The 14,806-nt window shown below is 41.8% G+C and overlaps 1 protein-coding gene across 1 annotated transcript in view; it reads left to right on the forward strand.

Moving 5' to 3' along the window:
* SVEP1 (sushi, von Willebrand factor type A, EGF and pentraxin domain containing 1) overlaps positions 1-14,806 on the forward strand; it is a 230,078-nt gene that overhangs the window by 201,480 nt on the left and 13,792 nt on the right. The window contains exons 44-47 of the mRNA XM_038769610.1: positions 4,347-4,520; positions 6,409-6,585; positions 8,216-8,386; positions 14,185-14,280. Coding sequence (XP_038625538.1) covers positions 4,347-4,520; positions 6,409-6,585; positions 8,216-8,386; positions 14,185-14,280 — 618 coding nt within the window. The remainder of the gene's footprint in view (positions 1-4,346; positions 4,521-6,408; positions 6,586-8,215; positions 8,387-14,184; positions 14,281-14,806) is intronic.

Consider the following 14,806-nt stretch of genomic DNA (forward strand, 5'->3'; position numbering starts at 1 on the left):
TCTCCCAGCTCTTTTGCCAACATTGTCCAAAAAGTCTTTTCCAGCATGGCATTTAGATATTAATTGTTCTCGTGTTTCCTTCTGATACCTTTTCTTGTTTAAGCTTAATCCTTGTTGCTTCTGACTTTCATAGCCTATTTTACTCTTTTTTTCTAAACATCCCAAGTTCCTCTTATTTAAATAGACCACTGTTTATTTGGTTTCCACTTCTGTACATCATTCCAGATGACCAGAAATAGTTGTTTCTTTAAAATTTCTCTCACTTCCCTTTCTGTAATTTCTCCGACTGTCGACTCTATCTGAAATATGTCTTTTCTCACCAACACTTGCAGATCTCCTCAGTCTTGCTTCCTAAATAGATCTTTATAAAATTCAGGTCTTCCTTGGAGTCTCCCTCAGCCTGTCAGTCCTTGTCCTTTAGTGTCAGCATCAACCATGCTTCCTTCCTCCTCCAGGTGCCTTATAAAATTTCTAGCAGCAACGCCATACATGTGGCCTGCCCTTCCATGATTGTTCTTAGCCTCCCTGCGTTCTCTTCACAACTCTTCCCTCAACAGTTAGTTGAGGTTACTTATTTCATGCTGACTTGATCTTGCTTATTGCCCTCATCCATCACCTACCCTCTTTTTCCTTAACAAATGATATTTGCTACTTTCTTGCAATCTCCTAACTTCATCCCTCCCTCTGACTGTCTTCTGAATGTCTGTGCTTAGGATCTCTCACATTTTGGAATGGTTTTGGGTAGGGTTAATAAACCTCCCCGCCATTTTATTAAAACCCAGTTTTCCTCCTTGTTTTTTTGATCTTTTGGATTCAGGCCCCCCCTTCCAAACTTGATCACATTCCCAAAATTCAGTGTTATGTTACTCATTGAATGGCTAGAGAAGCAAATCTCTCCCATTCATGTTTCGTAATTGCCACTCTCTCCTGCACACATATTTCATCAAATCCTGTCTCTCCACTTGGCCTTCTTATCAGATGTTCCAACTGTTCCTTTGTAAGTGTTCTTCACCCCAGGTTTCTTATAGACTGCCTCCACACCTCTCATTCTGAACATTTTGCCACCCAGTTAACTGCGGTCCCACTCCTCTCCCAGGGTGACATTCTTTTATAGTCCATGAAGAGGTGCTATCACCTTCACAACTATCTTTGTTGTTCTAATCACTTGAGGTTCTTTCCTCTGCACTCAGAGTCCATTAAAAGACATCTTCCGGACCATACTGCCCCCACCCTCCTCGTTCCTAAATTACTTTATTTTAAAAACCACTCTGACCCCATCATATTTCCCTTTGACTCACCATCACAGCACTCCCATACCCATTCCAAAATAATAGGAGCAGGAAGGCAAACAAGCATATTGAAGGTAATAGCACAGATATGTCCAATTGAAATTACTGAATAATTGAGTCTACACATATACAGATGTGCTAAGGATGGGCAAAAATTGCACAAGGACTTAGTGTCTTCTGGGTTGATGTGAATTGGAGGAGGTGAGACTTTAAAAAGGTCTTGAAGGTGGGGAGACCCAGGGACCCATTGAGTCTTTGTGGTACTGGGACCATCCCCAGTGGAGCTCCCAGACTTATAATAATAATAATAACAATGGCATTTATTAAGCACTTACTATGTGCAAAGCACAGGGGCATTTGGAGTTTAAGAAGCTCCCAAAGTTTATTCTCTCTTCCCAGAACTTAGAGGCCCCGAAATTCCCAGGCAATTCAGCATTTGTCCCACTGAAGTTTTGACAGCTATTGTATCCCTTCCAAGAGAAACATTGTCCTTTGTATAGAATTGGGATGCAGAAGTTAACTCTATTATTGGCAACCACTGTAAGGATTGTGAGCTGCATTTGGAGCTATCATACTGGAAGAACATGTGTAAACTAACCAAGAGGATATGTAGGTTGAGAACATACTTCCGTGTATTGAAATCCAAACAGTTCCATGTCAGCCAGGCAGAAAGCACTCCTAGAAGTGATTGAAGTTTGGCTCATCATTTTAGCAAATTCATTAAAGAAGTAGTTCTGCCCTGTCCTTCCTAGCCCAGTATAATACAGTCCTCCAGGAGGAGGAGGGAGGAGACAAGGAGGCTTGCAGTAGGGGGCTACCGCCCCTCCACTGCAGCATTGGCAGGAGAATGGAGAGGCGATGGGCCAACTAGAATGCAACAAGATAGAGCTGCCCTGAAATCCTGCTACATTTTTAGCAGGCACAGTGCCCGCAAGGTCATAGAAGGGTGCTTCTCTTTTGCTGCTCTGGGCAAGATGGAAGTCTAGCAGACTTTAGCCACAGAGACAGCAGGACCAGTAATAGGAGTAGTATTCGGAGCAGCAGCAGCGTTTATTGCAAGCCCACTGGATACAACGTTGTGGGCAGGGATTGTCACTATTGCTGTATTGTACTTTCCCAAGCACTTAGTACAGTGCTCTGAACACAGTACTCACTCAATAAATATGATTGAATGAACGGCACTAATCACTTGGGGAGTACTAGACAAAAAAGTGACGACTTCCCAGCTCACAAGTTGCTTATACTCTAATGGGGGAGGAAGACATAAAAATTGTTCTCGAGGACTTATTGCAAAACTCCTAAGATTTTAAAGCTTTCCCTAAAAGAAAATAGATGACCTTTCTTTCCCTACATAGGACACAGTGGAACCTAGTGGAAAAAGCACGGGCCTGGGAGTCAGAAGACCTGGGTTTTAATCCCTGCTCCACCACTTGTCTTCTGTGTGATCTTGGGCAAGTCACTTCACTTCTCTGGGCTTCAGTTACCGCATCTGTAAAATGGGGATAAAGACTGTTAGCCCTATCTGGAACAGGAACTGTATCCAAACCAATCATGTTGTGTCTACCCCAGCACTTAGCACAGTGCCTGGAACACAGTAAGCACTTAACAAATACCATTTTAAAAAAAGAGAGAGCATTGTGCTAAACACTTGGAAGAATCCAATGGAATTAGTAGACATGATCCCCACCTTAAAGGAACTTATATTCAAGTGTGGGAAACAGACACCTTAGATACAATATCCTGTTAGTTTGCTGGAAATAGGAAAAGTGGGGTGAGAAATGTACTCTTTGCTGGCATGGAGGAGAGAACAAGTATATTTTGAAGTGGTGATACAATAGACATGTATCATAAGGAAATATGGAAATTCATACAAAGTGTGAGGGATAGATGGGAGGTGGGCGGAGAGGGAGAGGGAGGAGGAATATGTTCCTTGGGATGGCCAATGTCCTTTCCTATGGTAGATTTCCTCTTGTCAGTCAAATTCTGCCTACATTAGGTGTACTAGCTAAATTTTCCTGCCAATGGCTTAGGTTATGACTGTACTCTACAATTTTTTCTTTTAACCATGAGTCCAAATCCCACTGTATTCTGACAATTAATTGAATAACTTGTAACAGAATAAATTGCCTATATTCTGTCCAGCTTGTTATCTTAATATCTAAAGGAAATTCTATGTAGTCACTCCTGTTCCAAAGAAACATAAATTGAGAGGGTGCACAATTTTTATTTTGTATTATCCATTAGATGTCATAGGTGGAATAATAATAATAATGGCATTTATTGAGCAATTACTATGTGCAAAGCACTGTTCTAAGAGCTGGGGAGGTTATAAAGTGATCAGGTTGTCCCACGGGAGGCTCACAGTCTTAATCCCCATTTTACAGATGAGGTAACTGAGGCACAGAGAAGTTAAGTGACTTGCCCAAAGGCACACAGCCGACAATTGGTGGAGCCTGGGTTTGAACCCATGACCTCTGACTCAAAGCCCATGCTCTTTCCACTGAGCCACGCTGCTTCTCTATGTCAATTCAACTGGTGTCTGGCCACTCACTTGTCAATCTCGAATTTTTGACCTATTTACTGCTCAGTAGGAGATTATAACGTTGAAAAATCTAAGGGTTTGTGCAGGCATATTCAAAAATAATTCAAATCCCAGAAGTTCCTTTTTTTGCCCTTAGTTTACATCCCTGTCTGTTAGCTTCAGGATGCAAAACTAAAGTGTTTGTCAGCTGTTGACTGGCAACTCTCCTAGAGCTGGTGGGTTGGGGGGTAAAAGGGGGTGGAGCAGGCTCTTTTGATTACCATGTCCGCCCCACACTCAAGTCTCCTCTTCCTCCAGAAGCTGTCTCTATGGTAACAAAATGTACGTCTAGAAGAGGCAGTTCAGGAGTTCCCTGAGCTGCACTGTGTATTAAGGCATCCTGGCCGTATCACACCAGAGATGTTGAGGAGATGGGGGGATTCAGTCCAAAATCTTAAATTCCCAAACTGCCAATCCCAATCAGTGGTGCCATAAATGTTAGATTATTAATTTGGATTTACTTTCCTTCTTTCCAGAGACCAAGTGTGAAGTTCCACTTGGGCTGGTGAATGGGAAGGCTGTGTATGAAAATAACACTGTCGGCAGTAAAGTGACCTACTCCTGCAATAGAGGATATAGCTTGGAAGGAGAGCATAGTGCTGAATGCACAGCCAGTGGAATTTGGACCTACCCAGCACCTTTCTGCAAACGTGTGTGTTTAATTTATGATCCTGAATGGGTTTGGATTTGATTTAATGTTTTCTGGGCCAAACCTCCCTTAGTGATAAAAGGAGGATAGGATCAAGGCATTTGGTGACTTTTTCTGGCCTTTCTTTTATGTTGTATTTCATACTTTGAGAGAATTGTATAAGGGGCCTTCAAAATAGCTGAGGATAGACAAACTGCTTTGGGCTCACCTCACCATTCTTCTAAACAAGTGTATAAATGCTCCGTGAATCAGCTGTGTACTCTTTTAAGTAAAAAAAGCCCAAACAACCTCATTTGGTCATTTTCTGTGTCACCTCATGCAGCTTTGACCCTGGCCTGTTGCTCCTTCACAGAGACTTACCTTTCTTTTTCTTTTTTTTTTTTTCAATAATAGTCCAGGGTGGCTTCACTTGCTTAGAGGGTGCATAAACAGGCCCTTATATCTACAGTATTATAATGGCAAAGGCCTGTCAGAGCCGATTCCTGGTAGTTACTAGAAATCATCTACCCCAGAGATATTTTATGAAGCAAGGAAAAGTAGATGGTCCAGAGAATAAGATTCCAGCAATTCCATAATCCTTCCACTTGCATCTTTTCTCTTTGGTAGCCTCCTATGTTTGCTACACATTGTGTGTAGCAAATCAACCCCAAACATGGGGCAAATTGATACTCTTCATCAGTTTCATTTTTTCTTCTAATTTTAAAATGGAAAAGAATGAGGAGTGATAAGGGAGGTAGGGGCAAAGGAGAGCTATTCAAGCCGAGAGAAGAGAGGGGGCAGATAAAGAGGCAGAGACTGCTGGATGGCTGGAAAAAAGACACAGGTCTTCCCTTGCAACCATCATAGAAGGGGGAAATGTAAAGGTTAAAAAAATGAGGGTCAGTTGGAGGGGGATGTTGCCTAGTTGCAAGTCTCTTGCTACTGATCCTACCCAGTATCCTGGCACAATTCACAGAGGAGTTTGTTTCCCTTCTTCAGGCTTAACAGCAGCTCAGAGAAGGGAGGACAAGAGAGCAGCAGGGTAGTCTAAACTTTGGCTCAAAATCATACTGATCCTGCCAAAGACTTGCCTCTACTTGGAAGGGAAAAATACACGAGGAAGAAACTGAGGAATGGGATGGGGCACTGGGAAACCTGACTTCCCTTCTGCTCCATGTCCACCCTGCCCCCTCTCCTCCAACCCTCAATCTCTGAGCTACTGCAAGAACTTGTAAAAATGGGTGTGAATATTCTCTGTGGCTCTTGCTGAGATTTGGGGCATGCTCGGTAGCCTGGGTAGGTGTGGGTTGCAACTTGTACATCAGGCAGAGAATAGGAGAAGGAAAGAAGGGTCAGGATGGACCATACCCCCAATCGCAACTTCTAAAATTATTCTATTGTCCTATGTGTTTCTCATGATTGATTTCATCACAACCTTAAATCTACTTTCAAATCTTTGTACATTATTTTTATGACTACTGCATAGATTCAGTATCCCGTTAGTGAATATTGGGACCTAAATGCCACACTTGGTGAGGTTAGAAATTATTTTGGGCACCAGCAGTTATTTGGTTTATCAAATGGATGGTGGGTCGGATTTTCAGAAGACCTTGGAATTTGCCTCCTACTCAGAATTTTATTATACCATTTCAGGATCTGTGGGATCTGTGTTGCTTGATGTTTCTATTTGATTTCTACAAATATGTTGCATGAGTTTGGCACATGCATATCACAAATGGTTCATGGGGAAATGTGGTTCAATATTTGTAATTTTCAATTCCAAAAAAAATTTTCTGCACCCAGACATCGAGCTTAAAAAAGGCACTCTTACTGCTTTAAAAATATAAATATTTAAGAATCAAAAGAAGGGGAAAACTGCAGCAAAGCATTATTATATTTTTTCTTAACAGCAAATCCCTGCCCCGTGCCTTTCATAATCCCTGAGAATGCTGTTCTTTCTGAGACGGAATTTTATGTGGGTCAGAACCTATCTGTCAAGTGCAGGGAGGGCTATATGCTTCAGGGACAAGCTGTTATTACCTGTAGCCCAGATGAGACTTGGACACCAACAAGTGCTAAATGTGAAAGTAAGTATACAAATGGAGACCAGTCACTTTCATTAAAGACTGTTTCCCCAGTCACAGGAGATTTTAATTTTTTAATGCCATGGTTTGGTTTCAGTCTGGTTAAGCACTCTTTCATTATCATTTTCAAGTTTTTCTTTTCCATTTCTGAACAATCAAAGAAGCACCCTGGAATCAAAAAGCCAAAGGTTCCTTCCAGACCTTAACCAAATCGCATTTGACCATGGGTAAGGAAAAGACTTTCCAAGTGTGTTCTGTTAAGCAGTGGCCAGAGAGCAGTTGAAAACAGTATTTTTCGATGAACTGTCCAGATCCCAAACCAGAATAAAATGAGCCTGGTATTTAAGGGAGGGTGCAATTCATAGATAAGCCCAGATATGAAAACTTTTCCTGAAGTCTTGAACCATCACCGTACCACATCCAATCCTAGGGGATATACTATAAATCTCAAACTGCAGGCCACAGCTTTTCATTAAAGAGAAAAAATATGGCACACTCTGTGTAATTAAAAGGATCCAGTTTGAATTCTGGATTTCATTTTTACCCCATCCATGCAAGCCTCATAATGTGTACACAAACTTTTCAATTCCAGCAATAGTGTATATTCTTCAAAGCCCAAGCATGAAACTAGAATACAGAGATAAGTGTATACTTTTCCCTTTGCAGTAAATCAGTCAGTGGTATTTATTTAGCGCTTACTGTTTGCAGAGCACTCTACCAAGCACTTGGGAGAATACAGTACAACAGAGTTGGTAGACACGTCCCTAGCCCGCAGGGAGCTTGCAGTCTAAAGGGGGAAACAGAGTTTTATATAAATAGGTCAATTATGGATGTGTACATAAGTGATGTGGGGCTTGAGAGTAGGATGAATATTACATGCTTAAAGGGGACAGATGTAAGTGTATGGATGACACAGAAGGGAGAGGGACTAGGAGAAAAGAGGGCTTGCTGGGGGAGGAGCTACCTAGTTGCCGCAGAATTATATCACAGTATCATATTTCTGAATCTTGGTGCCATGATTAATTATTTTGTGACAACACAGCCTCATTTTTCATTCTGGTGGAACCAGAAGATTTAAAAGGCTAGTGACTGCACACATTAAGCACTCAATAGATCAATAGATCTATTGAGTTAAGTTTCTTGTAGATTCTGTTTTCTTAAACTCAGGAAACTAAACCTACAATTTCATACCTCTCAACAGTTAGTATTGAATATTCCCTGGATGCATGGCATACTGAACATTTCTACTAAATCCTTAGGAGTGTGGGTCTGATCTGATTGTGTTGTATCTACCCCCAGCCTTTGACATATAGTAAGTGCTTAACAAATTCCATAAGCAGGAGAGTACAACAGAAGCAAAGCATACATTCCCTGCTCTAAAGGAAGTGGCAGTCTAGTGGTAATATACCAGGAGCTTAGAGATTGATCAGGAAAACTAATCATCAGTCTGCAAGATGTTCAAGCATTGTTATGATATTGTCTTATGGACAGATAAACTGAGGCCTGTCTTTTTAAAGCATATATTTTAAGGGGTTTTCCTTCTCCCTGACCATGAAACACAGATAGTCAGGGTTGATTTGGGGAAGGTTTGTCTATTGTGAATGCAAACATAACTGGTTAATTCTTCTTTCAGAAATCTCTTGTGGACCTCCAACTCATATAGAAAATGCCATTGCTCGAGGAACCAGTTATCAGTATGGAGACTTGATTACCTATTCATGTTATAGTGGCTATATGTTAGAGGGCTCCCTTAGAAGTGTTTGCTTAGAAAACCGAACCTGGACATCACCACCAACTTGCCGAGGTATTCATTCATTCATTCGTATGAGCAGGTCCGTTTGAGTTATGTTGGGGTTGAAAAGCATAGAGGAAATCCCTGTGGAGGGCTGATGTACTTCTGATCCACAGTACACCCAAATTACTGTATAGTGACTCTGGGCTCACTCTTCACTGCACTTGGTGATTTTTAGCACTAAGTCATAAGAATTTGGTTAAGTCATGACTCTCAACACAAATGAGAAGATTGATCATATTATCTTTGGCTGCAGGTGTTTTGGCTGAAGCTATTTTTATGATATGTATTCTTCCTATGTACTAACATCAGATTTAATTAGATGCCTGTAATTAAAACAGAAATCCACTTCTGTTTTTACAAGGGTATTTGAGTCTGACAAAGACCAAAAAAAGGAAGGTTATAGATCATATAGAGAAGCAGCGTGGCTCAGTGGAAAGAACACGGGCTTTGGATTCAGAGGTCATGGGTTCGAATTCCGACTCCACCACATGTCTGCTGTGTGACCTTGGGCAAGTCACTTAACTTCTCTACGCCTCAGTTACCTCATCTGTAAAATGGGGATTTAGACTGTGAGCCCCACGTGGGACAACTTGATCACCTTGTATCCCCCCCAGTGCTTAGAACAGTGCTCTGCACATAGTAAGCGCTTAATAAATGCCATCATCATCATCATCTGTCCGTAGCTGAACCACGGTCTCAAACAGTTATGGCCAAAGTCAAGATTTAATCCATATTGCAATTTGGAAAGAATAGCAACAGAAGGTACAAAATGGGTGTTTATAGAATTCATTCATTCAATCGTATTCATTGAGTGCTTACTGTGTGCAGAGCACTGTACTAAGCCCTTGGGAAGTACAAATCAGCAACATATAGAGACGGTCCTTGCCCAACAACAGGCTCACAGTCTAGAAGATATTCCAAGCTATAGATAGTTAAAGCTGCAAATGTAAACCTTGATTGGCCGATTACTAAAAAGCCACTCACCATGAACTTGGTCACATGGACAGCGAAAGGCTTTGCCAGGAAGAAATGGATGGGAAAAGTTTTATACTTAAAATAACCCCCAATTAGCTAACCATAGCTTCCTTTTTACCCCAGATGTAGTGTAAGCAGAGAGAAAATGACCTTACCTCATGGAAATCTTCTTTTGGTATGAGCCCAACAGGACCAGATCAGAAGCGACTAGCTTAGGCAAACTAAAACATACAAAAACTAAGCCTTTTCCTTAGTACTCTCTAAGGAAAACTCAGCCCCACCCAAAAGAATGAAACTCTTCCCCATTGACTGGTTAGGCTAACTCCTCCCAGAATGCCCCATTGGCTTCTTGGAAATGTAGGTGAAATCGGCCCCTTTGTACTTTGGATTATGTAGTTGTACTCGTACTCGTGCTTCCTTTCCCGCAATTCTCTTGCCGGCCTTTTGGCTAGATTTGTTTGAAAGCATTTTAAACCACATTGCTTGCACAGTGACATCACTGTCCAACAGATGCAGTCGCATAGTTGTTCAGTATCCAAATTAAAATTTAAACCCAAGTTACTTGGGCTTGGGTAGCTCATGCTGACTTTACAGGAGTCAGATATTGTATGAAAGAATTTGCCTTGACTAGTTTTAAGAATATGTTTAGCAAAGACTTGAGGGCAGAATGTAGGCCAAGCCGTCCTCTCATTTTGAAGAAAGAAGTAGAGGTTTCTGCCAGCTTTGGTGCTTGAAGCAGGGTCTCTGAGGGTCTTGGGGTCCCTGACCAATTGAACCTCAGATGATTCCCAAAAGAAATGACTTTTTTAAGGAGGTTATTGCTCCCCATCCCCCACCTCTAGAGGGCAAGTAGAGCCAATCAATGAATTTGAATATAGAAGCAATGGTTCCTATGCAGGATAGCATGTGGAACTCATTGGCTTTTCTGATCCTTGTCATGGTTTTTTTGGCCTATTTTATTTCACTTTTCCCTTCCCCACATCCTTTAATCCTTCTAAAATGTCCATAGGTTTTCAGTTAAGCATTTTCCCAGCTACCTCCAGGCTAATTTACATCAGAAATTACCTGGCCACCTAACTAGTCTATACAGGAGCGTCTATTTTATAAATCACAAGACCCCACTAGCTCTTACAGCCAAAGTGAGTGCTGTACTGAACAGTGATGTGAAAAGCAGCGTCTGGTGCTGCAGAGACAAAGTTATTCTGTTCCACGGCTACAGATTGCACCCCTGTCCTCAACAGACTCTCACAGTGTGCACTACTGATCACAGGGGAATTGGATGAGAGGGTGAGTCAGCTTTGCAATACTGACTATCTGATGATAAGATAATAAGTGAGAAGTAGCATGGCATAGTGGATAGAGCACGGGCCTGGGAGTCAAGAGGACCTGGGTTCTAATCCCAGCTCCGCCACTTGGGCAAGTCACTTAACTTCTCTGGGCCTCAGTTACCTTATCTGTAAAATGAGGATTAAGACAGTGAGTCCCATGTGGGACATGGACTCTGTCCAACTTGATTTGCTTATATTTACTCCAGTGCTTTGTACAATGTCTGGCACAAAGTAAGTGCTTAACAAATGCCATTAAAAATAAAATAATAATAGTAATGATAACCATCATTGTTATTATTGCATTTTTTAAGCATTTACTATGTGCTAAAAGGTGGGATGAATAACAGGTTAATAGATCAGATACTTGACCTTTCCAGTCAGTTTCCTCATCTGTAAAAGGAGGATAAGTGACTTCTGTGCCCTCACGCATTTCCTAATCCATTGCTGAGTAAAGTATTCATAGTGACTTTAGTGAGGATTGGGGAGTATGTTGTGGGATTTCTTGTGGAAACCAGAGAGAAAGCAAAGCAAAAAATATTGCTGTTTGCACAACTAGGCAGGCCAGATACAGAAAATGGCAGGGACACCTGAACAGGGCAATGCACTGATGATGGTGGCAAAGCACTTTTGTTCCAGGAGTGGACTCATCAGAATGTCACTTGTACCTCATCATATTTGGAAGGCTCAATTCCTGATAGTCTTCCATTCTGAAGAGAGGAGGTCTATCTGGTACCTGTCCTTAACTAGGTAGTCCAGTTTTGTTTTTTTACCATGCTACTAACTCCATATCTGACCAGTTCACACTATACGAGCTGTCCTTTCTGGGAAATGACTGTTCTCATCATCACTTAGCATCCTCATGTTCCTTGACACCGTGTTTATTTGTTAAATCAATCAATCAATGGTATTCAGTGCTTTATCTTGAGCATAGAAAAGCAGCCAAAAGGAGAAGGCATGGCCTTAGCTCCATCTTTGACATAAATAACTTCCACAGTCATAGCCTGTAAAAGTGGCAAGGCACTCGAATCTCACAAAATCTCTACAGAAATCAAAGCCAAGGAGGAGATTTAATCATTTGGCAGCCGGAGATCATTCAGGAGTGAGTTTATTATTTTGCTTCCATGGGCACTAAATAATAATATGCATTACCATTCCTCTGATTATTAATATTTTTATAAAAATCAACATACAAATGTCTTCTATTATTGTATCATGTTCTTATTTTGAAATCTACAAATCACAGTACCTCATCTTTCAGCAAAGGATGATGATAATGGTTTTCATAAGAGACCAATGACGATAATTCTGTCACAACACATCTTTTTCTCAAGTTTTTCTTCCATCACACATTATTAAAGTCAGTAAAAACAAAACAAAAAACTACTGTCTCAAGACTATTTGAAGCATCCTCACTTCCAAGCTCCCACATTGCTTCCCTTTTTGTAAAACCCTCATGTATTTTGTAGGGCACACTTGAAAACAATATGTATCGAGACCATGGATTAATAAAAAGTTTTTTTGTTTTGTTTGTTTTTTCTGAAAAATCCCTGCCACCAAATTTGCCATTCCAGGATGGAACTTATGGGTAAATTTGCCACTCCCATTTTATGGAAAATAATGACTACCTGTTCTCCACCTCTACTATGGATATAGCAAGAGGAAATAGATCTTAAGTTACAGCTTAAGGGACTTGAGTTAGATGCAAAGAAAACTTTAGTGACCATGGGGATGGTGAGACAATCAAATGGGTGGTTAATGATAGCCCTTCCCGTGAACTATTTAAGCAAGGATATGAGCAAAGCAATCTCTCAAAGTCTTTTCCAACCCTTAGACATACTGATTCTGGGGGAAAAAGAAACTCTGAATTGAATAATAATGGTGGCTTTTGTTAAACATTCATTCAATTCAATGATATTTATTGAGCACTTACTCTGTGCAGAACACTGTACTAAGCACTTGAGAGAGTACAATATGACAATAAATAAGCACTTATTCTGCACCAAGCACTGTACTAAACACTGACATAGATAGTCAGGTTGGACACAGTCCATGTCCCACATGGACTTGGATGGAGGACCTAGAAATGTAGGCTCCACTTTAATGGCTCCGCTTTTGCACAGTAGCCAATTGAACAGATGTGCTATTTCATCCAACGGAGGGGCAGAGAGAACAATGCTACATTCCCAAAATTTCATGATGTATCAATGCATTTTGTGCAACACGTTAATTAGGCAAAATCCTGCAAGTTGATCCAATAAACTAACACGTTATAGAGGCTCCTGATCAATCATCTCATAGTTTAAATTACTAGGTCACCTGATCTTCTGAAGGGGGGGCAGCCTTGGGGAAGAGAGAGGAGGGACTTTCTTCTGGAGCTGACCCCCACAGCAGGGACAGGAGGGCAGAGTCTGTCCGGGGACATGTCTGGTTTCCTCTGCCAGACTAAAGGGTGGGTGCCAACTGAAGCGGCTCTGTCCTAACTCCTTGGGAGGGATCGTGTCCGGCTGGGGCATTTCTCTCTGCATTTTCTGGGCCCTGGGACCACTGCCCCTCCAGGCCACAGAGAGGAGCTCCAACAGGAGCAGGAGAGTGGAGTTTCTGGTGCAGCTGGGGAGTGGACCCTCCACCGGGGAGTCAAACAGGGGGTGGGTGCTAGACCGGCGACAGATTGTGTCTTCTAACAGGCAGATGTCAATCAAAAGGGATGTAGAGCCAAATTGGGTCATACGTCAACCCCTTCTACTAGATATCAATAGATCTGGTAAGATGCCCAAACACACTAATAAGCCAAGCAAATGCCTCTTATGCAAATAGCACCCCCGTTGTTTTCCCAGTCCCACGCCCCTCACTTTTCCCCTTTGTTCCCTTTCTATAGGTAAAGTTCCTACTGGTATTTAATTAATGTATTTTATCTCATTTACATTCCTCATTACCAGGGAAACAAAAACCCAACCCACCCACTTCACTTCTCTAACACCAAGCTACACACTGTACCTCAGTTTTGCCTCTCTCACTGTCAAGCCCTTACTCAGGCCCTCCCTTCTTCCAGAAATTCCTTCCCCCTTCCTCCAAAAGACCACCACTCTCCCCATCTTCAAAACCCTACCAAAATCGTACCACCTCTAGGAAACCTTCCCTGACTAATCCTTTATCACCCGTCCTTATTCAACTTCCCTTCTGTATCACATATATACTTAACTGTACCTCTTAAGCACTTACCCTACCCCAACAGCACTTAAGTGCATACTCTTATACTAGTGCTTCCTCTACTTGCAATTCATTTTAATGTCTGTCTCCCTCACTATGTTGTAAGCTCTTTGAGTGCAGGGATAATAGCTATGCATTCTATTGTATGGTCCCAATTGCTTAGTATAGTGCTCTGCAAAGAATAAGTGCCAAATAAATACTATTGATTGATTGATTGGATTTGAAAAGCAGAGATCCTAGCAGCTGCTAAATATGTGCTGGGTTTTTTTCTAAATGTATTGCTGTTCTTGTTTCCAGCTGTCTGCCGATTCCCTTGTCAAAATGGAGGAGTCTGCCAACGACCAAATGCATGCACTTGCTCAGAAGGTTGGATGGGACGTCTCTGTGAAGAACGTGAGTGCTTCCTCCATTTAACTCCCTTCTCAAGTCTCCTGTGCCCCTGTCCCCACCATTTCTTTCCCCTCATGACTTGGCCACATACTTCATCAACAAAATTGAAACCATCAAACGCGATCTCCCTAAAATATCCTTTGCTCCTTTCCAATCCTCCCCTCCTCCTCCAACCTCTTCTATTTTCCCTATATTCCCTACCGTAACTCAAGATGAAATCTCTTGCCTCTTCTCCAAATATACCCCGTCCACCTGTGGTTCTGACCTCATCCCTTCATACCTTTTTAAAACTCTCACCCTCTCCCTTCTTCTCTCCTTGACTGCCATCTTCAACTGTTCACTCTCCACTGCTTTCAAACGTTCTATCCCCTGTCCTAAACAACCCCCTCCTTTGACCACATGGCTCCCTCCAGTTACTGCCCTATCTACTTCCTACCATTTCTCTCCAAACTTCCTGAGAGAGTAGTTTACACTCTCTGTCTCCATTTTCTATCCTCCAATTCTCTTCCTGATCCCCTTCAATCTGGCT

Source organism: Tachyglossus aculeatus, chromosome X4 (genome assembly GCF_015852505.1).
Source record: "Tachyglossus aculeatus isolate mTacAcu1 chromosome X4, mTacAcu1.pri, whole genome shotgun sequence".
Classification (NCBI taxonomy): Eukaryota; Metazoa; Chordata; class Mammalia; order Monotremata; family Tachyglossidae; genus Tachyglossus; species Tachyglossus aculeatus.